This window comes from Pomacea canaliculata, linkage group LG3 (assembly GCF_003073045.1).
Source record: "Pomacea canaliculata isolate SZHN2017 linkage group LG3, ASM307304v1, whole genome shotgun sequence".
Lineage (NCBI taxonomy): Eukaryota > Metazoa > Mollusca > Gastropoda > Architaenioglossa > Ampullariidae > Pomacea > Pomacea canaliculata.
Genome location: NC_037592.1, coordinates 11,305,598 through 11,332,106, shown reverse-complemented (window position 1 = coordinate 11,332,106; position 26,509 = coordinate 11,305,598). Strand labels below are relative to the sequence as shown.

The 26,509-nt window shown below is 44.0% G+C and overlaps 2 protein-coding genes across 2 annotated transcripts; both read left to right on the top strand.

Moving 5' to 3' along the window:
• Positions 1–1,626: 1,626 nt before the first annotated feature.
• On the top strand, positions 1,627–15,676 carry LOC112558809 (glutathione hydrolase 1 proenzyme-like). The gene is made up of 13 exons (XM_025229495.1): positions 1,627–2,680; positions 6,589–6,900; positions 7,104–7,201; positions 8,057–8,173; positions 9,024–9,216; positions 10,817–10,986; positions 11,476–11,622; positions 11,733–11,869; positions 12,185–12,375; positions 12,593–12,692; positions 12,850–12,990; positions 13,405–13,518; positions 13,766–15,676. The coding sequence occupies exons 1-13, from the start codon at positions 2,628–2,630 to the stop codon at positions 13,943–13,945; spliced, it is 1,953 nt and encodes a 650-aa protein (XP_025085280.1). The 5' UTR covers positions 1,627–2,627; the 3' UTR covers positions 13,946–15,676.
• A 3,066-nt stretch (positions 15,677–18,742) lies between these two features.
• Positions 18,743–23,170, top strand: LOC112560065 (potassium voltage-gated channel subfamily C member 1-like). The gene is made up of 4 exons (XM_025231638.1): positions 18,743–19,587; positions 20,837–21,821; positions 22,031–22,186; positions 22,568–23,170. The coding sequence occupies exons 1-4, from the start codon at positions 18,973–18,975 to the stop codon at positions 22,648–22,650; spliced, it is 1,839 nt and encodes a 612-aa protein (XP_025087423.1). The 5' UTR covers positions 18,743–18,972; the 3' UTR covers positions 22,651–23,170.
• The last annotated feature ends 3,339 nt before the right edge of the window (positions 23,171–26,509 follow it).

Here is a 26,509-nt window from a genome sequence, read left to right as displayed (position 1 = left end):
TAATTATATATCTCTCTATGTAAACAATGCCAGCTCGAGCTGTTAAGGGTGTCATGTGGTCTGCCTGCTGCCTGCAAAAGACTGTGAGTGACAATGTTTTGAAGCTTGTCCATTTGGCGGTTAGTGACATCAACAAATACTAAATTACAGCAGGTTAGCCGAGACACGACACAAAGAAACATAACTCCAGTTTTCTTGCGTGAAGGAAAAATATGAATTACTTCCCTTGTATGAGGTAGTGAGGGAGGTTTTCTCAGGATGTCGTTTTCTTGTGAATGTTTAGGTTTCTTATTGGACTGACTGTCAATTCTTTTGTTGTCTTCCGTGGGCAGCTCATTGAGTTTTTGTCCGCATAGGAAAATACGCTTGATACATTCAATTCTCTACCCCGTCTCCTCCCCACTTCGTCATGCACGTGAAACCGACTGGATTCTCACCGCCACTTGCGCAGAGTCGCAAAATTATTATGTTCTCAAAAGTAGTTCAGGATTAAAAAAAATCTTGTCTAAAACAAACAAATTTCAGTAATTTTTATGGAAACAATGTCTTCCTGTGGGAGAAATGTTTTCAAAGTCGCACGTGATGTACGTTACCTGCATGAGCGGAGAGGGAACAAGTTAAGAGCTCCAGGCTGGTCCTCTTGTCTGTGGTTATCCGCTAGATACCCTGACTGACACCCTTGGAGATTCAGATGCAAATGCAGCAGTGGATAACTTTATGCCTCTTTTTAAAATTATACTACACCGTTTACTAAAGTCAGCAACAAATTTCACTGTTTTTTTTTTTTTTTAAAGTGATGTTGGGTGGTTGTTGGGTCGCTAACATGGCAAAATATTACAAAAATAGCAATAAAGTTTTTGAAATTTATTGCTTACTGTTGCTGCTAGTACTATTACTAGTAGTACAGAAAGGTTCATGAGGTTGGGCAGTAAGCAAACGACTACTGACCACTAGCAGAACACATTCCTGTTAACCACGGTGGTCTCGAGTCGACAGTTTAAAGACTCGGTTTGACTGCAAAAATAACCCGTGTCATGGCTACCTTCTGCATAAATAACCAATTTAAGTACTTCTGCCTAACCCCTACCCCAGATTTTTTTCTTCCTCATCCTCCCCAATAAATAAATAAGAGTGAACTCTTTTAATTTTGGAAACGTGCTGGCTGCTAAAGCCTCGGGCACACGGCATACCAACAGCGACTTAGCAAACCTGCTTTTTGAAAACCTGCTTTGCTATCTGTTTCACAAACAGAATTCTGGGACTGCGTGTCGGTTCCTATGGTCATTTAGTAGAACCAAGTCTGTTTGATCAACCCACCCGTGGTTGGACTGCTTGTCACACGCCGTTTTAGAAACCCTGTGACAGCAGCATACCCTAATGGCCCAAATACTTCCTAGTGAACTGACCCGATGTTTGTTTCATCTTAAAAGTCTTTTGCGATTAAAAAGAAAGTTCTCTTCATGACCAATGGTAAGAACAATTCATTTCAGTAAATGATTTGATGTTCGATCTTGGTTGCCACATGCAGACAAAAAACCAGCGTGCCCGAGACGAGATCCGAACCCAGGATAGCCAGTCCTGACTATTGGTGACAGGTGCTGACCGTTTGACTACCGGACATGTGTAGGTCGCAAGGCAAACAGGAAGACGGGGGCTCTAACGGCTGAAGTTTCGCCTTTTGCGTTTTTCGTGTGCTCGGCGCTTTAACCAAACGACCACAAGCGACAGCGATAAGCAGAGGAGTTCCATCTGGTGCGAGTCATCTTCCCCTACCACCACCACCTCCCCCCACAACATCCTCCCCTTCCCCAGCTCCTGCTACCTGCCCTGACCGATTTTCTGCCGGCCGTTTCGTGCCCGAGTCTTGCACGAGGAAAGGAAGCAGGGACCGCAACTCGACGAGGGCATGGAGCGAGTCGTCTCCCCATTTGCCAGCTTTACGGCGGTGGCCCGCGTACGGACCATTGAGGCCTGAGTGTATGACCGCCTGGAGGTCTGCATATGGGACATCGGTGCCTAAGTGTCTGAACCTCTGGAAGTCTGCGAAAGGGCGCGTGGCCCGAAGGAAACCGTTAGTCCATCTGGCCTCTCATCTTCCTCAGTGCTGACATATCCTAAGTCATTGGCTAAGGAGAGAGTTACTATCACCGACATCTTTAATCTCTCGGCCGCCGATGCCGGTTGACCGGACAGAAAGCCAGACGACCACACAAAGAGAGACGGTGGGGGTTTTGAGGGGGACAGCTGAAGGGGCTTGGGACTACTGGTAAGGAAAGTCGAGGTCCTCCCTAAAGGACCCTAAAAAACAGCAAAAACAACGGCAACCACCACCGCGACGATAAGAAGGACAGCAGACAGCGGTTGAAGCTGCTCCCACCACCTTTTGATGGGTGAGACCTTACACACCATGTCGTCCGAAGCCAAAGCACAGCGCACAGACTAGAGTGGATACCATCTGCAACACCAGGGCCGTCAACTGCGCTCAGTCAAACAGCTTCGGGTCAAGCACTCGGTTAAAAAAAAACCCAATAAAACAACAACCCCACAGTGAACTACAGCGTAAACAAAGTCTGCCGTGAGTTTAGAGTGAACATCACCGCTGTGCATGCTGGGATACACACGCTGACATGGCGGACAACGCGAAAGACACAGTCGCTGCTCCTTTTCTGGGGGATGGCAGGTTGGTTCTGAATTTATATTTTTCTAGCTTTTTAACGCTCATTTCCCGCTTGTTTCATAAGAAGCAGGAATAGGTCGTAGCTGCAGTCATAAAAAGGTTCATTAAAACAAGTTGTCGACATAACAGAGTATGGTGGTAACAGTGTAACCCAACCATCCCCCAACCCACCCACACCCCAGTTCACAAGGAGAACATCTGTAGTATCGTGTCACTTTTGATATTGTGATTACTTCTCACTCTATTTGGTGTTTTCTGTGATTATATATTGTGTAGATCTAAGCACTATAGTTATAAACTACACTAAACACTAACACTAACACAGATACTGGTTTGGTTTAGCTTTAACAGCTTTTACACTCTGCGGGCTAGGATGGTGTACGTGTCTGCATCATTAACAAGATATACGACTAATTGGTTGCAAGTGTAATCATCTTTATAGGTCCACTGGTTAGAAAGGTTGTTTAAAGCCCAGCAGACATTGTGCAGAAATTTCCACCACCCGCTTCTTTCAAATGGACTTTGGATCCACAGTCCAGCGCCAGTCACACAGTCTTCTATTGCTGCTCTACACAATGTTGCTAGAATAGTCAGAAATATCTGGGACTGTCTCAGGGTTTGTAAAGCCATATCTCGAAAACAGGAGCAAGTACTTGACTGATAATTCACAGGCTAGTGACACTCTGCTTGGAAGTGGCTAGAATGTCTCTACTGATAACTTTGTTCTTTATTATCATGAAACTTCAAAAACACACTCTAGTTATTGGAACTGGGGAAACAATTAAAAAATTTTAAGTAATGACAACATCGGTATTTTACACCATCGTGTCAGGGAATCGTGTAAAATACCAAGCAGATGTATCCTACACACACCAGATGAAAATATAACTTTGCATGATTTTTTTAAGACTACGTAGATGACACAAATAAAGGACATTTCAGCAAAAAAAAAAAAAACAAATCCCTTCAAGTACAAGATAGCGGGATAGAGTTGGTTACTGGAGTCAGCGTACATCGCCGTTCTAGTGTTAAATAGGTTAGGCTCCAAAATTGTAAAAGGGGTTTTTGCTATTTTAACATAAATTTCTTACCACTGGCAGTAACAGCGATGATTACAATCATTTCCTGTAGTGATCACCTAAGTCAGCCCAAAGTACCAACGACCTGGAACACGATGACTGTCTGCAGACTTAAAAACAAACAAACTAGAGGTTTACTGTTACTGGGTGGCAACCATCGCTCAACTGCTAGGAGAAAAGGGGGTTTCTTTTAACACCATAACATATCTGGCTACCAGAATAAATATTTTTACCAGCTGCGTGAGTGCTCACAGTGATTCACGTTGAAAGCATAAAGGGAGTTAATCCAGACTACACACACCACCTCCCGTCCCCCTGACCTCCCCCCTGACTGTGGGGAGGCGTACAGAGATCGCAGTTCGCAGATATCTCGACTTCTTTCGCCCCCATCTCGCCAGCTCCCATCTCGGGTGTCGGGCCACCGACTGCTTGGGGACGACTGGCATTCAACCCTGAGTTATCTTTGGAAATTACAGTTGCGATTTCAATTTTTCTAAAAATTAAAAACCAACAAGACTGCTATCTAGGGTGAATGGACAGTTCCCACCTAGGACTGAATGCTGCTCACTTGCTGATTAAAATTACAGTCATTGGTCCCTTGATTGGTACCAGTCGTTGGAGAGAACCCATGGATAGACGCAGCCCTTAGTTTTCAAGTTTCTGTGATTGGTTTGAATCATACCAGCCGGACAATATTCACAAGTTTTTGTGTCATTCATCTCTATGCTGGACCATCTAAAACCAATTACATTATCTAGTTTTAGTAGAAACACTCACAGACAAACCTGGAGTGTCTGGTATGTAGACTGCTCAGCTTCACCTGTCTTATTCAATACCCGGGTTGTCTCTGTGTATCTGTGTATACAGCACTGGCTAAGTGACTTTGAAACATCCGATATTTGTTATAATCACCGATTGCACGAGATTTGTCTTGTTGGCCAGGTCAGTTCTTATTCACAATAATTCATTTTAGAATCTTGAATCCTATAATGTCCAATCAGACAAGAAGTATCGCAAACACACCACGAAATCAAGTTTATTATATGTTACATAAATACACAAGTACCCTGGAACTCGAGTACAATCCGTTCGGGAAGACTGGTCGAGTGACTAAACCGGAAGCTTTGTAGTCTCATGCCTCGTTTTAGGAGTTAACTGGAAGAAATCGTCAGCCAGCAGTCCAGTAATACAAGTTCGTGGTTACACCAAGAGACAGCGGCACTGTCAGAGCTGCACGTGCTCAGCCGCCAGTCACGTGCTGTAGGTCTGCCTACGTGTTACCCGAGAGGCGGCAGGGTCTTTAATCAGTTTCTAGGAATCGTAAACACAGTTCCGCAGATTACACATGTCAGGACTGGTGGAGCTCACGTAGATACTCCCTTACTCCATGCTGGACCGGCGACTACAACATCGCCAGCGTTGTCAGCAGCTGCTTCAATAAATGTTTGGTTTCCGATACTTTTACTGAGCAGAAAATTGAGGAAGGACACTAAAGCTAAAGGACAAAACTTTTTTTTTTTACAAGAAATTTATGGATAACATTAAAAATACTAACATTAAATTAACGTTAAAAATAACTTATTGTGTTTTAGAGAATTCAGCTTTTTAGTTGAATCTTGAAGTCTGCTCTGTCAGTCTGTCTGTTTGTCTGTCTCTTCTGGAGTTCCCACAGGCCTGAAAACAGTGTTTATCTTTATTTGCATGAGCAGACACGTTCTCGACAACACTTTTTTTTCTGTGCAAACTGCATAAACTGAACATTGCTAGGTTCTGCGGGAACTCTTGCAAAGGAAATCATTCCCCAAATTATTTGTTATCTCGTATAGATGCTTTCCATCCACGGCTCTGAATCGTAACATGCTTTGTAAAAAGTCATTTGAGGATGCTGCTTTGACACTGATCCAACCACACTCACATGGAAAACTTTAAGTGTGCATTTTTTTATATATAAATCTCATCCACAACAACACTGACAACCTCTCTACACCGGAACACAAATGTATTAACCAAGGGAGACCTACGATAGGAAAGGAAAACGAGGGCTTGATCATGTAAGATCAAGACCAGCCACAAAAATGATTATGACAATAATAGAGATGACTATGGCGATAACTGAGGAGGCAGAGGTCGGGTTATGCACACACCAGGGATGTCTACTGGCAAGACACAAGTCACGTGCAATAAGAACCACGGTTTTCTTATGAAGCACAGGTTGGCAGGTGCACTGGGTGGACCCATGGGCCTCTCCACACCAAACTATTTACTCTTTATTCCTCAAAATCCATTAACGTTCGGCGAGGATGTCTAAACATTTTAGCGACACTGGTCACACCCCAACACACCACAGACACAGGTACATACACAGTTTACCGCGGGGTCAAGAGGGCAAGGTTCATAAAAAGGATTTTAAAGATTTCTTACGCTTCGGACTAATTCACATCTTTTAATTGACTGCACTTCATTTTTCTTTACTCACATGATAAAGACAATGTCGGGACATTGCATTCTTAACTGTTGAAGAGTCGGTTGTTGTGGTCTGAGGTGAGCTGAGCCTCATACAAACATCTACTCTAGTCACATGCTGTAAGAAGGACCTACAGCCTCTAGTGCGGTGATATTTTCTTATTGACTGGATAAATCTCAAGATATTATATATTGATACAACGTCTGAGCAAATATTTACCTTCTATTATCAAGATACACATCTACAACTATCGCTATGCACAGCAAAGGTCAAATTCTGGTTCTGAGAAATGATATCTGAACTTAATATAGGACCTAGGTTAGTATCCATGGTGACTGGTGACTGGTATCATGTTTCCTTTGGTCCAGTGAGAACCACCAGACCCGGTCCCAGCCTGAAGACGAAGCTGCAGGAGACCCAGAGAAGGGGTCAGCACCGCGACCTGGGAGGAAGGGCACGAAAAGTCACGTGAGCACCACGTGCAGATGCTGCAGCTGCAGCAAGGCGGTGGTGGTGGCGGCGGTGGGGATCATGTGCGTGGTGTACATGCTGGCCATGGGGCTGGGGCTGGGCCTGGGCCTCAACGCTGATGCCACGCAGACTGACCTCGGGGTCAACGGTTCGCGCAAAGTCGTCGGCGCGGTGGCGGCTGACCACACGGACTGCTCTGAGGTCGGACGGTGAGTGAACACGGGGTGGATTCAGATTTCGGATGAAAGTGAACAGTACTCATTGGGTGTTTCTGCATGAGACTTTAAGTTAACATGGGACTTTCCGTGAACAGTTAAAAAAAAATAAAAAAGAGTTTTTTTTTGAGAGAATGTGCTGCTGCTGTTGCTCCACCTCCTCATCGTCATCATCATTGATGAGTTTCTGTTAACAGAGATGTTCTCGCCAGAGGAGGTTCCGCTGTGGACGCTGCAATATCCTCGCTTCTGTGCACCGGGGTGCGACAACCCCACAGCACAGGCCTCGGGGGAGGTAATGCTTGTCCCTGAGGTAGATTTTTCTAGTAGGACTTTTTTTTGTGTGTCTTAGTTGGAAACCGTACGCAAGATAAAGACTCTATGAGCTTCTTATGTTTACTGTACTTCTCTTACAACGATTACGGTTGAAAGCTCGGGTACAGCTATCTCTGCCTCATGCCTCTGGCTTCAGGGGAATATATAGATAGATACATTATCTACATATGACGATGAGCGATTCCTAGGAGGCAAGAGATGGCTGTCTAGTGTAAGCCCCTTGCCACGTGTCACCACGTGAAATAAGGTCTCGAGATGGGTGTAAGCGGGGTGGGGCGCGGGAAATGTGGTGAAGTAGATGCCATCGGTTCCTACTCCCCGACCTCAGCACATTAACCTATCAGGTGATGACGAGCGCCACCATGCCCTCTGTAGCCCTGAGTAAGTTACATTTTGCTGGCTAAACACACCTGTCTCTGCAAGAACTGATAAACCTAGACGCGCCTACCCCAATGTTTCCATATTTCTTGAACCCTCGGCACACTTTCAAGAAACAAAAAAGAGAAGTTAAGTAAACGAAAGGCTTGAGATGTTGACAAGAAAATTCCAGATGGTAGTTGTCCATCAAGAACACACCCCCACCTACGATAGTTCTCCCATGTGACATTTAAGCTGTCCAGCAACAAAGTAGAAGTTTCCCACTCACGAGATTTAACGAGAGTTTACGAGATTTCTAGCTGTAATATTCGGAATAAAGTCATGCTAACTGTTTCGAAGACTTGACGACACCAGTATGACGAAGGATGAATGAAGCACCATGTTGACGAAGGATTAATAACACCACCAGACTAAATAAAGATATATGATGTTTCAGGCGTTTACCTGGCTGTTTACCAGAAGAAACCTCAAGCTGTGGAGATGTTCGACGGCCGGGAGGTGGCGCCACTTTTAGCGACTTACGACCAGTACTTCAACAAGTCCTTTTTCAGGGGTGGGTCGACGGCAATTCCTGTTTACTGCCTACACCGCCACCCTGCATGTTCTCATTTGGTTCTGCTGCCCTGTTATTTACCCATAATCCCCCGCACTTCCTGCTTCGCCTTCTTCTCTCTCTCACTCCCACTCTCTGTATTTTTTTTTTCTTGCCGGCCTGCACATTGGTGCCTTTTGTCATGTTCACTGTGTTGCCTGTTCTGCTGTGGAAGTCTTGTGAATGAGAAGCATTTATCTCAGCAGCAGGTCACTTTACTCCTTCATCCTCGTGACCCGTGTTATGTCAGCAAAGCACGTGTGAGCTCACGAGTGAGGTACACAACACCAGTCTCTTTGGGGAGCTTGTCCTCCCTGCGATGGAACACAGTTTTTTTTCTGGGGTGACCTGCTTTAGAGCCGACCCAGAGAGGACCCCCTGAGGGCTGAATACTTCAGGAAGATAGCACTCCAATCTTCTTTTCTGTCTTGCATTCTCTAGCAATAAATTTGCTGTTAGAGAGTGGGGTGGAGGATCCAGAAAACGAAAGAAGATGAGAAAAATTGGGTGGAGAAGGGGAGCGAAAAAGAGGAGGGATGAGGAAGCTCTGGATCCATGATATAAACCTTTATTTACCATTGATAAATTGATATAATATGGTTTTGAAACAGATGAAGAATTTATTTGACAAGCATTGAAAAAGTAAAATACGTTTAAACTATTTCAAAAAGTCATATTCTCATTTGGGTGGTTCTCTTTCTTATAATTTTAACCTTTTATGTATTTATGTATGTTGGATGAATTTATATTCGGTGTGTGTATGGATGTTGGATGATGGATGATGATGGCTGATGATGGATGGTGTGTACAGGCGGTCTGTCTATAGCAGTGCCAGCGGAGATAAAAGCACTATGGCAGGCCCATCAGAAGTATGGGAGACTACCATGGAAAGACTTGTTCGCTCCCGCGATCAAAATGGCGGCTGAGGGACATCCGCTGTCCCACTCGACAGCTCGCGCCCTCGCGCTTGACAGCAGCAAACTGAGCAGCATCCCTGGCCTATGGTAACACACATCTTACAAATTATTGGCACTGATAAAAAGGAAATTTTTTAAATTTTTAATTTAATTTTATTTTAAAAAAATTTATTTTAATTAAATGAGTGTGCGCATATCTTAAACATGATTGTAGGTCTTCCATTGGTTGTAGCAGGTCACAGTAAGAAGCTGAATTACTAAGGAGATTTATTAGAATGATTAAAAAGTGAAATGAAGCTTGAACAAAACACAACAGCACTGTTATTATTTTGTTGTGCATTTAAAATGTTTTCAACAAAGAGCACAGGTAGATCGATTTAAATTCTATGTACTGACGTCACTGAAGCCAACAGCCAATGAAATCACTAGGTTTGCTTTTCTGCGGTCCCTGAAAGAAAACAACAATAAGCAAAGGCAGATTCACATGTTCATGTTAGCACCCGTACTTCTAGAGTCACGTGACTCAATAAAAAAAAAAAGTGCAGCTAGGATGTGGAACAGGATGCCCGCAGGCTGAAAGAAGCAATTTCCGGTTGTTAAAACAGTGAGTTAAGGGTTTCTGCTCGTTGACTGAAGGAGACGAGAGAGAAAAAATGTCCAGACTGGAGGGCAAGTAGCATGGAGGGCCCCGTGGTTGCCGTGTGTTGATCCGATACTGGAAGTAGAGAAGAGAACTGTTTGTCTCGCTCGCCAACGCATCTGACTTTTCGCACGTACGAGAAGCGAAATGTTTGCTCGTCTCTTTGACATGAGTTCTAGGTGACCTGTAGTTCGGATCTCTTAAATGCACTTAGCAGAAGCTTCTCCTCCAGAAACTGAAACTAAAGTCTTCCCTTCGTCAGTACCCCTCCCCACCTCCACATCCACCTGTATGTCCTCTACCGACAAGAGGAAGCAATAGCGATTGTTATTGCTTGTGTAGCAGGAAACAAAGCTGAATTTATTTGCAGATTTATGTGAATTCTGATCCCAATCAACGACTTTTAAATTTCGTTTTTATCGTCGCCACGACTCCGCTTACCGACTTACCGGACATCTTAGTGCGTGCACCCGGGGTTGGCGCAAAAACACGCACAGTGACAACGCAACAGCTGTCTCCTGCGATCAGTTCAGACGTTTCTTAATTAGAACCCACCACCACCACACCACCACCACCACACACACACACGTTGTAACGCCAACTTGCGTAATCCACTTGAATCCCATTGGCTGTGCCTAATGTCCATTCACCAATCAGAACCACCCGCCGCCAACTCCTCGCAACCCACGCGAGTTCAAGATATAATCCAGGAGGCAGTTGATGGTCGGTGATAGGGAACAGGGGTCACGAAAGTGGCCTTGACCTAAGCGGATGAAGAGGCACACTGTAATGATGTTTGCTGTCTCATGGCCAATGGCGAGGTGTGTAATGCCCTCGCGCAGTGCACGTGAGCACGAGAGCGAGAGATAGTTGATAAAATCCTGTGGGCACGCCTTAACCTCGCTTCCAGTTTGTTTGATTTACTTGACATGTTTATAGCTGTCTTCAGATGCTTCCTGAGACATGGAGACTTGTTCATTATAGAAAGCGAAATGAAATTTCAAGACCTTTCATGCCGAGACTTGTCGTGACGATGCTCTGTTGCAGCCGACTGTTCTGTAAAGAGGATGGCAGGACACCCAAGGTGGAGGGGGACGTGGTGTTCATGCCCGCGCTCGCCAAGACGTTGGAGGGGTTTGCGAATCATGGTCCAGACTATCTTTACGGTTCCAACTCTCAGGTTGCTGCTAAGCTGATAGAGGAAGTGTCTTCAATGGGTAAGGGCCGACATTAAGGAAGGGGTAGGCAAGGGATGGGGTCTGAGTTTGTAACAGCTGACAGGGAAAAAGGAAGGGAAATGGGACCTCAGTGGGTTAGGAGGACCGACACGTGTTGGGGAAGAGGTGGGGAAGGGGAATATTGCATGAGTGTTGCAGGTGTGCTGCATGTGTGTATTCCTCGTCGCGACCACGCATACCATCACATGTAGATATGCGTGCAAAAACAAATGTCTACCCATGTGTTCTTGTTTTTGTATTGTCGCTCTCTCTTTACCTGTTAACCTGTCTACTTTTCTGTAATGTCTATGCATGCCCTCGCTTGATCTGCTCAGTAATGTCCATCATCTGTCTGCAAATCGTAAATAGTCGAGGGTTTGAGAGAAAAGAGAGATAATTATCCAGGACGAAAGGATTGCGGTAGGGGCAGATAACGAGCATCTAGACAACAAACACCAGTTCAGTCCATGTTTTTCTCCTCACCAACAGGAGGTCTGCTGAAGCAGGAGGACTTAACGCGCTACCAGGTGCTCACAGCGCCCCCTGTGTCCGCGCAGCTAGGGGACCTCACTCTCCACACCCTCACAGCTCCTAGCGGCGGCCCGGTGTTGTCTCTCGTTCTCAGGATCATCAGCGGTGAGTATGGAGGTTGAGGAGACCGACGGGTACTTCTTGCAAGGTGAACAGCGAGTGTAGCTCGGTCAGGTCACGACCCACACTAATAACGGACTCCTTGTCATCCTCAGGCTTCGGGCTGACCCCAGACGACATCAGAGACCCTGAGCGGAGTGGTGCCACCCTCCATAAAATGGTGGAAAGCTTTAAGTTCGCCTACGCCGACCGCCTGAAGATCGCGGACCCCATGTTTGTCAACATCTCTCGTGTAAGTGTCTGTGTACAACTGTGACGTCACGGGTTGGATTTTTGTTCATAGTGACATTAAGTGGCTTGTCTCTCGAGAATGGAAGGGTGGCAAGTGGGCGGCCACCCATCTTTTGGGAAAGTGTATCTTGTACTGAATTTTAGTCATTGTAAAAAAAATGCGACTCTCTAGATTTTAATAAAGATAACCGCAAAAGATGCGCAATAAAGTTTGTGATTGTAATTTATTCATGTAATGTTTGTGAATAGAATGCGGCAGAGAAATAAAGTTGAGATTGGCGCTGGCATTATCGATGTCTAACTGTTGTGTGTGCAGCTGTTACACAGGATGGCGTCAGCTGATCACGCCGACCGTCTGCGACAAGCCATTGACCCGCACCGCACGTACGACCCGCAGCACTACACCAACCTGTCAGCGGCCTCCTGGACAGAGGAGGGCACCACACACATCTCCATCATCAGTCCTGAGGGCGATGCTGTGTCAGCCACAAGCTCTATCAACAGTTAGTAAGTCGTGTGTGCGTGTGTGTGTGAGAGAGAGAGAGCGTGTTTTGGAGTACGAAGTCAAAGTAAGAACCGCGAATACATTTAAATATGCAGAGACACGACCACAAACCAAAAACCCCAAAGAAAGCACATGGACATTATGAAAGTTCGTGTTGATTTTATACTATGTTTCTACTATTCTACTATTTACATGTTCGTGGTTTGTACGATGATGCAGTTTTGGCTCCCTGGTGGTGTCCGAGTCAACTGGTCTCATCCTAAACAACCACATGGCCGACTTCGCGAAGTCCGAGGGTCCTGTCCTGGACACACAGAAGGTACAGACTAACATTTGATCTCCATCGGCTGCCATGTCGCCCATGTCTCTAGTGAGAGCAAACTATTAATTAATTAAATATGTCTAACTTGTTGTCTAGTTCTCTAGCCTAGCTCTCTGAAGCACGTAGAGTGTTTTCATTACACGTCTGTTTCAAGGTTGGTTCACCGAACTACGTCACACCCGGAAAGCGACCTCTGTCGTCCATGGCGCCCGCAATCATTGTGGACAAGGACGGCAACCCTCGTTTGGTCCTCGGTAGCGCTGGTGGCGTCCGCATCACAACGACCAACGCTCAGGTGACCCGTCGTCTCTCGACGACCTTTCAGACGATGACCTGCTTGACCTCAAACACAGTTGTGGTCATTTTTCGTTGGTAGTATAGTCGGCATCATCATCAGCCACATTGCCTTCTTGAATCCCTCAGGAAAACCTTTTTCCTCCTGTCTAATGTGTGGGAAGCTTTAAAAAAAATTATTCATTGCCACTATTCGCAACACACACAGAACTGCGTCATTATCTATATATAGAATATACATGTGATAATATACAGTGACAATAAATGTTGATTAGGTCTTTATGATCATAAATGTTCCACCAGCATTCTTACGGAAGTAGTAATTTTAAAACTGTAGGAAGAATGCAAAATAACACTGATGCTGACCTATGGAAGTACACGACCGCGCATGTTCACACATTCTTCATTTCGGCAGGTTATCGCTCGAAATCTGTGGCTAGGACAATCTTTGGAAGACGCCATTAACGAGAAACGTCTTCACCATCAGTTGTTTCCCAACGTTCTTGTTTGGGAAGAGGGTTTGAACCAGGTAAATAAAATTGTTGCCGACACGTTGTTACTAGAAGTTTATTCTTTTGTAATGAGAAAGATATCTCCAATATTTGGAACTTGATGTAGGAAAAGTCAGCCTTACTAGTAGATGGATAACACTTACTTTCGACTTTTAGCAACTTCTTTGTGTGTGAAACTTATTAATAACTACTGAAAACTATTTAACTCCTTCCCAGCGTATTTACAACGTATCTACAACGTATTTACACCTTGTTGCTTGTCAGGACATCTTGACCAAACTGCAGTCGTACGGCCACGAGACCAAGCCCCACACCAGCTACATGGCCGTGGTGCAGGCCGTTGCCCGCGACTCCAGTACAGGGGAAATAACGGCTTTTTCTGACCCGCGTAAGCACGCCGAGGCTCGTCTGCTGTACGAGGACGAATTGAAAGTTCCGATGTGAGGTCAGTCGCAGAGCTGTCCCTCCTGTGGAGGTTGCTAGTGAACTCTTGTTGACTGACTGAAGGACAAGTAGGTATGAACATCGGGTACACGTGGAAATGTTTAATCTTCACTCTGTTTCTGTTCTCTGTTTTGTTCGATCATGATAAAAAAAAAGTCAGTACTTATCATTTAAGCTTAACTTATCACTTAACTTGGTTTTACCTTTAACCCACAGAAATTCCCATTGGCTGATGTGAATGTGTGGTCTAGAAGATGTCTCAAGTCACCAGTCTCGTTTGCACTTGAGATCGGTGATTTCAGACTTATTTTTAAGACCTCTCATGCAACCTATCTCAGGTGTCTCTACTCACGACAGTGCCTTTACCAACATTTGGAGGGTTTATTCGTGCTGTAAGGTAGCACGAGGTCTGGAGTGTCGCTCATCTGGATGCGTTGACCTTTGTGTCTGTAAGATTTCAAGAAGTGCATGGACATGTTTCCCTGTTCACATATCTCTGCTGTGTATGACCTGTACACTAATCTAACCTTTCTCTCTTTCGCTGGTTTTAATTTTTATAAAATTATTTATGTATTTATTTTTGGCGTGATTAATGTAAGCAATCAATGCTGCACGGTTACACCTCTGCAGGTGATCTCCCTTTCGCCTAACTGACTGACCGGGACTGTTGTGTTCCTCTTACATACACACTGCACTACTACTAACGGTCCCTGCCGTCCATTCTTCACTTTGGACATCTTGTCTACAGCTCTTTGCTTTACAGACTAACTTGTCTTCCACTCCACCAGTACTTCTTCACTCCATTTAGTTCTGCTCGTGTAGGATGTCTGTTGAAGTCATGATCACCAGTTCTGGTAAGTCCGATGATGACTATGTCTTGTGTCCTCCTGCTTGTAAGAATATTTTAACTACTATGTTGCTTACCGATGCTGCCTCACTGCCAGGAACAGATAACCATTGTACTCTGCTCTTTACTGTGTTGCTTCCCTTTCGCCAACCCCCGGAAAAAAGTTATTCAAAACACGACTTCCAATACCGAGCGAAAATTAATCTTTCTTCACCTCGCCGTGACTGCGAGATCTCGTGCCTATACTTTAATACTGTGTTGTTTTTTTTTTTTTTTCTTTCTATTTCTTTTTTTAAAAATTTTTGATCTGCGTAATCCTTCCTTAATTAGTTTATATTTTTATTGTATATTTTACTTTGTTTTGAGCCGTACAACACACTGTGCCTACTTGTAAGTGGTGAAATGACATGTAAAATGGTTGTTGTTATTGTTTTATTATTATTATTATTAAAGCTAACGAAGGAAAACGTTAATTCTACTATGTAGATTTTTAAATCTTGGTTTTCCTGTTGGTAATGTATCATGCTTTGTAATACACCGGATATAACTTATGTCACTATTTCCAAAAGGGCATTCAACATGATAAAATACTTGTTACATGCCACACATTGTCACATGTTCGGCAGTGTTCACAAGAGGCTAAGAGCAACTCCAAACTAACTTTCATAATATCAGAAGATGTTGAAAGCACGACACTCAGCATTGTGTCAATGTTTGTACACGGATGTCACTCATGACTCATGTTTCCCTGTGTTCAATATACGTGATGTGTCCTTTGTTTATATTGCTTTTCAATAAAAATGTCTACCTTGAGTAACAGAACTGTTTGACAAGACAGGTACAAATCTGCCGTCTGAATAAAACCAGTTTGTTAACACAGAGAATTTCCATGAATTGTTGTTTGTAGTCGTTGTGGCGACAGAGATGGCTTTGTAACACGAGAACTGAGTCCGACTCTCAAATTAAACCGTAGATGGTCATGACCTGTAAATGAATTAAATGTAGATACTCTTCTCTTGACACTAAGGGAGAAAGGTTGAGGGTTATCCACGAGTCAAATCACCAAAATCTTGAATATCTAAAAATAGCAGGTCTCATACTCAAGCCGACAGGGAACCGATCACTGGTTATGGACATGTCGCGAAAGGAACTGGCAACAATGGTCCCGGGTACACAGTCGGGTGAGCGCACGTGTGACCCAGTGAAGACGGTCTGCAACGTGACTGACCACGTGACCTATCGCACAGTGCTGACACGGCTCAACAGTTCCTTGTCTAGAAAGCAAGCTGGAAGTGGGGTGGATGTGAGTGGGGTGGGGTCGAGTAGGGTGGGGGTGAGTGGGGTGGGGAAACATCTCGCTGGTGGCGAGCGAAGTAAGGGTGCTGTCAAGAAGCTGCGCAGGTATGGATCCAATCCACACACACACAGACCATTGTGCACCTCGCGAGCGGCTTCACAGCAAATGATGTCGTGTGAAGGAGGTGGATGGGCACTTTTCGTGACAGGTTGTTTGTACATAAAACTTTTGAAGCCGCTGCCATGCGGACCATCTCGGGAGGGTGAGGCTGGCTTTGAGATGGTGAACGGGAGACAGCAGGATGCGCGGGATGCTCGGCAGGTGGCTGCACAGACCGCCACAGGAAGCAGGAGGATTAAACACATGGCGATCGTTACCGCTGTTCTGGAATTGTTGGTCTACCCGATCTGAACTCAGAGATAATCGATGCAAATCCGCAGCTAGCGCCACACACCGACCGGGTAACACACACACCCACAGACACACACACACATCTGCCGCCTTTTCAGCACCCACCTCACTCCTCCCATCTCCACAGCTGGTGCAGTCACTGCGCATGCGCTCAGAATATTTTGCCACAGACGCTCTTCTTCGCCCGCATCTTCCTTGTCCAGCGCTCGCCTCATCCCTCGGCCGCGAACACTGAAGTTGGCTTCACGGTCAAGCATTTGTCACCAATACAGTGTGAGTTGTCACCAATGGGGGTTCGAGGGTTCAGACCTCGGCACCGGGACAAGCCATCTCTCTCTATCTTGTTATAAAACAATCCTAGCTACCAATCAACCAACCAAGGTCTTCACAAACACGTTTCCTACCCGATCCCACTCATTGGTTAAAACCGGTCACGTGGTGTGTCGCTTGCACAAAGGACTACTCTCACTTCCTCAGGACAGTTGATGAAGCAAAGGACAAACCCGTGATTGCATCATCATTAGGAACACTGACCGTGGAAGGTACAGCCTCCTTCTGGAATCATCTTCGACAGACTGCGAGGGTTTAGTGAACAGACCTAGCCTGACTACCTTTAATGAATTTTGTTTAACCGTTTAGTGGATGTTGTTTTTGTAAGTGCTGGAGCGGTACACCGATGTACCCGAGTCTGCAAAAATTCATCAAGTTCTTATTGTGCTACCACCCCGTCAGTTTTCTTGCCCACACCTGCCTTGTTTGTCATCTGTCCTCCGTCGACAGGAAAACTGACAATTTTAAATTTAGATAGACTGATTTCATTCTCAGGCAAGGAGTCCTGTGAACAACATCATCTTTTCGTCTTTGTTCAAGATTTATTTATTACTTGGTTGTGGTGCTAAATATTTTACATTCCTCCAAATCATTCGCTGCTGACAAGGGAATAAACTTTTCTGTTGGCAACATCGAGCTTGTCATTCGTGTTGAAATTCTGGATTACATTTCTCGCCCTTCGCTTCTGGAGGAATATTGATGGATTTCAATCATAAAAGGTAACAAGACTGCTTTGAATACTCTTCTGAGCTTTTAAAAATAATATTTTTCGAGAGAGTACTTTTACAGTACAGAGATTATCGAAGGTAGACATCAAAGACTAATTTCAGTACTCCAACACTTACCTACGAGTGTGTCTGAATAAAAATATATTTGAGAGTGAGTAAAGCATGTTGAACTCCCTCAATTACCAGAAAGTATTCTTTCAATTTTCAAAATTGTCAAAATATGAAATTCGACACCGACAAGGTACAGAGAAACAGTAAATTCAACGAAAAAAGCAAAGATTTATCAAAACACAATGGACGATAAAAAGGGAGAATATTTCTGCAAAAGACTGAAAACCTGTTACCGGCGGGTAACAGCAACAGCAGCAGCAGAAACAACAGCTAAGATGATGAGGAATTCGAAACAGCAAATAAATAAATAATAGATAAAAAGGAATCAGCTGTAATCGGTTGTAACAAATGGTGTTGTTTGTGAGCTCTTCCTGTCCTTGGTGTCATTCAGGCTGCAGCATCTTTAACGAACTTACATTGATCCCGCTGCTTCTCCTCCTCCCGGTTACCGAGCACCTGCCGGGCACAAGCTGCGTCACATGGCAACGGAAGTGAACAGAATTTCCAACGAAAATGTTGGTCGAAGTGAAGCTGTACGTTAAACGGTCAAGACTTGGATACAGTCTGTGATGTCCGGAGGTTCATGAAGTTCTTGTCTTTGAAGTTGAGGATGTTCTCAGCTGCTGATGAAGTGAACCGTTTGTTACATTCGTCGGATTGGATGAAGTGGTGACATGAACTAGCAGTTGACTGGTTAAAAAAATCAAGAAATACAAACATTTAAGGCAAAAAAAAAAATTGTTTAATTTTAGTCTTTTTTCGGGACACAACAGAAATAATCGTATGTCCATGTTACTTGCATATATCAGAGAAGAAATTCCACAGTAGCGGAGGAAATGAGAGATTGTGCTAACAAAAAAAAAAAAAAGATATTTTAAATAAATAGGTGATTATTACTGAACATCCTCTTCGCAAAGAATAGGGAACAGACTTTTTTTTAAAAAATTAAAAAAAAAAGATTTAATAGATGAGTTAGCGCACGTTTAAAACCATTTCATTATTTTTTTTAAAAAGTACAACAACTTAGAGATTTATTTTTTCGCGATGGGACGCTGCAAGCGTTGTAAGCCAAGGTGACAGTTGGTAAGCCGAGGTGACAGTTGGTAAGCCGAGGTGACAGGTGGTAAACCCAGGTGACAGGTAAGGCGGTAAAGCGGTGCGTGCGACCAGGTTTGAGTGACAGGTGAGCAACGGAGGTGAGGCTAAACTAAAAAAACTCACACAGGAATGAGTGGCAAGCCAGCAGCCGAGATCCCCCAGTGACACCTTCCCCTTTCCCCACCTCACCCCTCTGTCCCCCAAGATGGAGCGGGGTCATGAGGGCAGCATCCCTCGCAATCTGTCCCTGGCGCACGGCAAACTGTCGCTGGCGCCTGGCCGCAGCACGGGTAGCGGCAACAGCAACCGGGTGGTCATCAACGTTGGTGGCGTGCGGTACGAGACCTTCCGCTCCACCCTCAAGTCCATCCCGGACACCCGCCTGTCGTGGCTGACGGAGGCGCAGGACCACAACCCGGACTACGATCCGGCCACTGGCGAGTACTTCTTCGACCGCCACCCGGGCGTCTTCAACATGATCCTGAACTACTACCGCACGGGCAAGCTGCACGCGCCGGCCGACGTGTGCGGACCCATGTTCGAGGAGGAGCTGGCCTTCTGGGGCATCGACGAGAAGCAGATCGAGCCGTGCTGCTGGTCCGGCTACAGCGCCCACCGAGACGCGCAGGAGACGCTGGCCGAGCTGGAGAGCGACCACGACGACAGCGAGAACGACGACAACAACGAGGAGGACGAGGAGATCGCGCGTCGCTTCGGTATCGTGCTGGAGGACGCCCACGAGGAGAAGCACTGCTTCCAGCGATGGCAACCGCGGGTCTGGCACCTGCTGGAGGACCCGACTTCGTCGTCTGGAGCCCAGGTAAGACTTTGTCCCTAAACCTTTGTTTTGTTTTGCTTTGTTTTGTTTGTTTGTTTGTTTGTTTTTTGTTTGTTTGTTTTGTTTTGTTTGTTTCGTTTTGTTTGTTTGTTTGTTTGTTTTTTTGGGGGGTGAGAGTATTCAATGCTGCTTGAGAAAGGTAATAATGACTTTCATGCCTCATCCCTCATTCTACCACATTTAAACAAATTCCAACATCTCCATGGAATCTGAAAAAAACTAAAACAACTCGAGAAACAAACAATTAAAAAAGGAGAACCTCGGAAGAAAAGAAATGTTGTCGATGACAAGGACAGTGCGATGTTGTAGGCTGGAAGTTGAAATAAATTTGTGAAATAATTTGTGGATGTTTTTAACTGGGTTCAATTTTTTAAATTAAAAAAATGCTCAATTGTTTAATGTTCCAAGTCAATGAGTTACTCGTTGTAAAAGACAAACATTGCAGCTTCAAGTCTGTCAACTGTCAACCTGTTTATTATTGTTTAGAAGCATTTATTATTCATCATATTAATGGGTAAAATGGAGAGGAGAAGTCGATATGCTTCCGGTTCTAGAAATGTCTATGATGTACCACAGCAGGTAAGTCAGAAAAAGACTTTTATCATACATGAACATCATGAACCAATATATATATATATCCAAAGAGTAATGTGTGATGTCTTGTTTGTTATACACTTGTAAGAACTCATATCACCATCTTCTTCTTCGTACATCTTTCTCTCTCTCTCGATGGCTGTCTACTTGATATTTCAATTAATCTCCTATGAATACTAGTCGTTGTGTTATTGTGACTCTGGTAACTTATTATAAACCTATTATTCTTATTCCAATATTATTATGTACAAGATTTTTGTTATTATTAATAATAATGTATTTTTAAGATGATTATCTCATTTTACTATTACTCTACTCACTCGAATACTATTACATGCATTACAAATCTATTATTATAGCGATACTTTACTAATACAACTTCGTTGTTATCACTATGACTCTACTTATGTGATTGTTATTAATTTATTATTACTCTATTCGTGGTTACTATTACTACTCTACTCACTTGTTCTTTATTACGATGATGTAGTCCTTTCTAATTTTAGTCCTATTCTACTTGCTTTTGTTCTACTCTACTCTACTCTTCTCTTCTCTACTCTTGTATTACTGTTATTATTGCTATTTTTACTGATGACATCATTTTTGCATTGCCAGTTGCATGTCTTTTTTTCCTCAGATCATTTCCATCGCTTCTGTTGTCTTCGTTCTCATCTTCATCGCCATCTTCGTGGCCGAGTCGCACATGCAGTTCCGTGACCCTCGGGCCGGGGTCAACGTCAGCAGCAGCGACACGTTGAAGGTGCGCGAGCTGCAGGAGGCCACGGAGCCCAAGGCGTGGCTGAAGGTGCTGGAGTACACGTGCGTCTCGTACTTCACGCTGGAGCTGCTGCTGCGCGTCATCTTCTGTCCGGACCGTGCGGCGCTGTGCCGCCACGTGCTGACGTGGGTGGACCTGCTGTCCGTGCTGCCCACCTACACCTACATCATCATGATGGCCGCCAACGCCGGCGCGCACGAGAGCCTCTACGTCATCAGCTCCTTGCGCATGATTCGCATCTTTCGCATCCTGCGCCTCACGCGCTACTTCTCCGGCCTCAAGATCCTGGCCCACACCCTGAGGGCCAGCGCCAAGGAGCTGTTTCTGCTCATCATAGTGTTGGGCATCGGCGTCCTGGTCTTCGCCAGCTTCATCTACTACTTCGAGCAGATCGACGAGGACCCTAAGAACGACTTCAGGAACATCCCCATCGGCTTCTGGTGGGCGGTCGTTACTATGACGACGCTGGGCTACGGCGATATATACCCTCGGACGGCGTTCGGGTACATCGTGGGAGGCATCTGCGCCCTGTGCGGGCTGCTGATGCTGGCTCTGCCCGTGCCGGTCATCGTGAACAACTTCACGCTGTACTATTCGCACGCGCAGGCCAAGATGCGACTGCCGCACAAGAAGAAGAACATGCTGGTGGGCGCCGCAGACGCCCTCAAGAACACGGAGGCGGTGGTGGAGGGCAGCCTGGACGCCTCCCACCCTCCGCCAGTAAATTCGTCGGTGAGCGGAAGTACGCAGTCGGTGATCTCCCTTTCTGACAACAAAGCCAATGTGGCTCGGAGGGGAAGTGAGGACAGCAGAGGGGAGAGCATCGATTCCGGATTTAAAACGGGTGAGTTGTGGTCAAGTGAACATAAGGTGTCTGTGTGTCAAAGTCGGGTAGAGGGAACGGTTTTCTTATAACTGACTGTGTGGACAAATGGCTTCCTGTGTTACTGATGTTTGTACGTTCCTGGGGTGTAGACGGGTATTCTATTTTACAATCTTGCAGACAGAAGTTTTTCTCTGTTACTTAATGTCTTCACTTTCATCCCCCTGCAGCCAGCATGGACGGCGAGGTCGGGGGGATAAGCGTCATTTTCACGGATGAGTTGGCTGCCTCCTGCTCGCCCACCAGAGACCCTCTCAGTCCGACGACTAAGCGACACAACAACAAACGGACCGCCATTAATGTGGGCGAGATCAACGCGCCCTCTGGTGAGTAGCCGCCTAGTCTAGTGTATCAGGTGTATCAGTCTGCTGCTGATGATGTATCATTGCTTGCTTCAAAATCTGTCGTGAAGGAAAAGTTGTGACTGACTTTTTTCATTGGAGTAAAAAACAAAAGGAAATTCATCATACAATTCACACACACACACACGCACTTCCCTCTCTCTCTCTCTTTCTCTTGCGTAAGGCCGCACGCACAAGATAACACGCTTCTTGGTTTCCGAAACCTGGCCATCTAGTAATACCCGAAGAGATATTTTGATTGGATGGAGGGAGGAAAAAATTTAGGAAAAGATTGAGAATCAGCAATTTTTGTTTGTTGTTCTTTTTTATTTATTTATTTTATTATTATTATTATTATTTTCACAGCGTCTGACAACAGCAAATCGAACAGCATCACCAGCAGACAGCGCTCCAACATCCATGTAGACATTGTCGAGGTAGACGTCTGATGCAATCTGACGTCACCAAGCTGCAACGTGACCTCGAAAAACGTCAGGGTTCACGACCTTGAGACACGTCACACCCAGGCCTTTGAGGCGTGTTGTCGTCACGATATCGTCACAACTGTAATGCGTCACCTACACGGCCTTGACACGGGTCATATCCTTCAAGGATTTGACCTTTAGTGACCCTCCAAAGTTCACATATCTTGCCTTCTTGTCGCTTGTTTAAATGTCGGTTTTTAAAAAAAATCTCCTTGGCCTTGTTTAACGTCTTTCACCGGATAAAACCCGCTTTGAAGTGCAACTGAGTGCAACTTTTTTTTTTCTTCTCCAAGAAAACATTTCCAGTGTGATGTCCTCGTGGATCTGGTTCCAACTGAAACTCTGATGTTGCCATGATGACATGTCCTTACTGTAAATATATTCTCTTCCAAAACAATGTCGTCGGCGATCTCCCCACCAAACGAACCTTCGTTGGAGTGTCTGTTGTTTTCTACCCTCTCGTGTGTTCTTGAGCCTCCCCAGAATACAGACACAGTGTATTCCGTTACAACTGCAGCAGTTTATAAATTGTTTAGTGTTTCACTAGCAAGGTAACATCACTGTAAGACTATAATCTGACAGTGCTGTCCACAGATAAGGTAGGTAATGTTGATTGATAGATGAAAAACTAGGATTGGATTCGACGAATGATTTAGGAGCCGAGAACATTGGAAAAAATGGAAATCATGTAGTGTTTTTATGTTTATACTTTGTGGACAAGTACAAGGGCATTACCAGGTAAATATTTATTCGCTTTTATGTACTATTCAGTTTAAGAATAGGAAATAATATACATTCTTAGAAAACATGTGACCATTTATTCTTAGAGCAGAAGATACTGTTCGTTCTGAGACAGGTTTACCCCATTTTTCGAAAGTAAAGCGTTCCTATGGTAACCAGAAGCAGCGTAAAGAAAGAAGCAAATAATTTACATAGGAACATTGAGCGTCCCCATACCCCAAAATTAACTTCCAAAATCAGACCAGATGACTTCTAAAACCTAGAAGAACACAATAAATAATAGTATGACAATCACGCAGCCCATGTCTACTTAAAGGTAGACATGATGTTTGCACTGTTCCACTGAACAGAATCTGGAAGAAACTGCAAACAAACGGTAACAGTTTCTTCACTTTCTGCTGTTTTCGTAAAAAGCGAAAATCCTTTTCGGATTTGTTTCGGTTAGCGAACAGTGGTACAAAGCACACTTTCGAAACGTGGGAAACTAAATAACAGACTACACGTACAATAACTAACATGTAATACAAGCAGGCATGCTAGCATAAACACACAGCTCACATAAACTACAAATAACTTATATCCCAGAATCGCGAAAACAAACGCCGAACGCTATTTTCGTCTGTTTTCGTAAAATCGAAAATAGTCTTTTTCGGTTAGCGGAAGCGTAATGTCTTTCATAAAAAAGAAATGGTGTGAAGATTTCTTTCGAAAATCGGGGAATACCTATGTCTACTTTTAGAACAAAATATATTATCTGCTTTATTTCAGAAAATATTTCTCTTAGTATAAATGCACTCTATCACTCTGACACAAAAATACAATCTCTCTCCGATAGAAAAAAATAGCATCGTCAACAAATCAGCTACAAAAGTGTGTTTCAATATGTATCTGAGTTTACTTTCTCGTTAGACCTTAACTTGGGTGTATGTTTAGTTTCTTGGGCTGTAAAAGTGTTCTACAACACACACACACTCTCTCACAAACACACAAGAAAGAGACAAACTTCTTCTAACGCAGTGGCTATAGTCACGAATGCTGGTTTTTAAATAATAAAAGAACCTCAAGACCGTGACAGATTTTTTTTTATTTATTCACTGTTGATCGGATTTGAGATAAAAATGTTAATGTACAACAAGGCTTAATAATCTAAGTGCATCGATGACCCTAGAGTTGTTAAATGTTTGACCAGAGAGATTTCTGGTACAGTATTCTCTTACAGCAATGTAGACTTGTAGACAGTCTACTTGATACAAGTAGACAACGCCTGACACTACCCGTCCACGGGTTTCGACACCAGAGGTCGCAATGTGCTGTGGTCGTTATTCAATTCACTATCTCGCCCCCTTACCCCGTCATCTCGCCAGCCCCGCCTCCCTCCACACTTCGTGGCAGAAGGGATTTCTTCCAGAGTTCCTCCCTCCCTAAGTGATATATATATATACTCTCATCATGTCGCCCTCGCTGATTCTCGCCAACCGTTGTGTTGTATGGATGGTGGCGAGATAACGAGGTGGGACTGTATAGATATCTACACATGTGTAATAACAATGCTGTTTATACATAATACACATTATATTTGTAATGCCAATTATTTCTTTCTTCTTCGTGGTGTCATCTCGCTTCCTTTGATCTGTCACAGTCAGTTTTAAAATGTTCTTGTGTTCACTTCGTCGCTGCCATTATTCTTGTCATTACTTGTCATGTAAGCTTATTACCATGTCACATTCTTCCGCTAGCTAGAAGTAGATCCGTTCCATGGAAAGTATTCACACACACACACACACACAATAACAATATTTTATTATTTATTTAACTACTGGCGCACTAAACTTACATTTTTACCAAATAAAATGCTCAATCACCACAGGCCTTCTTGAACTCAACCTGCCGGTACAGAAACAAACTGTCTCGGCCCGCGACTAACTTTCGGTTGCTTTGCATGCACATCGGTAATCAAAATACAACATCACCTGACAGGAAATTAAACGAAAACACTTGGATCTTTCAAGACCTGTCAATATGTGTTCTTATGGCAGCAACATGCGAAAGCCTGCCTACTTCCTACATTTCCATACTAGACCTGATGGCAGATGAAGCAATATTCCTCATCACTTCCTCAACTACAGCCTCAACCTCTCACAGCACCACCGCCAACATCCACGACTGCTACAACATAATAATATCTCTATCGCCATGACTTCACCCTCATTAACAACATCCTCTACTTCTGGTCATTCTTCCATCTCTCACAACTCCACCATCATTACCAACGCCTCCACCGTCGCTTCTTTCTCCTTCGTCTACCTCTTGTTATTCAAACCGTCGTCGTGAATAGTTTTAAACGGAAGTTTGGACCGTTGTCATAGAGACCAAACAGTGAGCCTCGTGCACCAGTCTTCACGAACATCTGACATCTCTGCTGAACTGCTGACCCAGGTCACCATCGAGAGGCAAAACTCGAAAACCTGATTCGTTTGTTTGTTTGTTTATTTGGTTTTAAGCTATGCAGGATAACTTATCTAACAAAGTTGATATTTTCTTTGAATAACATTTACTTTTTAAAATAAATTTTGATTGAAAGGAAAGTCCGTATTATTCTACACTTCAATGATTACACGGACCCTCTATTGCTCATGCTTCTTGTTGTTTCTTGTTGTTTCTTCTTGTTGTTGTTGTTGTTGTTGTTGTTGTTATTGTTGACATTGTAATCTGCTTGTCTTGTATTTCAAGTTCTAACGAGGTCACGTGTTTATGCATGTATGAATGAATGTATATACATGCATGTGAATGTTATTATTTATACTTATGTGTATGCATTGATGTATCCACTTAATGTATTAGTGTTTACAATCATGTGAATGCATTATTTATGTTATGTGTGTATGAAATATTTAGGTGAAAGTATATGTATGCGTATGTGCATGTTATTATGTAAAGTCTTACAAGCGTGTGTATATATATTATTAGGTGTTTAATATTTATGTGTAAATGGATTAAGTGTATGCACGTGTATGAGTGTATGTTTTTATATTATTTATATGCATGTTTATGTAGTATTTGTGGAAGTAGTTTTATGTTTGCA

Bases quoted from the DNA above. Each gene is read 5' to 3' on its own strand.
- LOC112558809 (XM_025229495.1), top strand. From the start codon at position 2,628: ATGGCGGACAACGCGAAAGACACAGTCGCTGCTCCTTTTCTGGGGGAT. The intron at 12,376-12,592 runs GTAAGTCGTGTG...ACGATGATGCAG, and splicing joins ACAAGCTCTATCAACAGTTA to TTTTGGCTCCCTGGTGGTGT. The intron at 12,693-12,849 runs GTACAGACTAAC...GTCTGTTTCAAG, and splicing joins CTGTCCTGGACACACAGAAG to GTTGGTTCACCGAACTACGT.
- LOC112560065 (XM_025231638.1), top strand. From the start codon at position 18,973: ATGGAGCGGGGTCATGAGGGCAGCATCCCTCGCAATCTGTCCCTGGCG. The intron at 21,822-22,030 runs GTGAGTTGTGGT...ATCCCCCTGCAG, and splicing joins CGATTCCGGATTTAAAACGG to CCAGCATGGACGGCGAGGTC. The intron at 22,187-22,567 runs GTGAGTAGCCGC...TTATTTTCACAG, and splicing joins CGAGATCAACGCGCCCTCTG to CGTCTGACAACAGCAAATCG.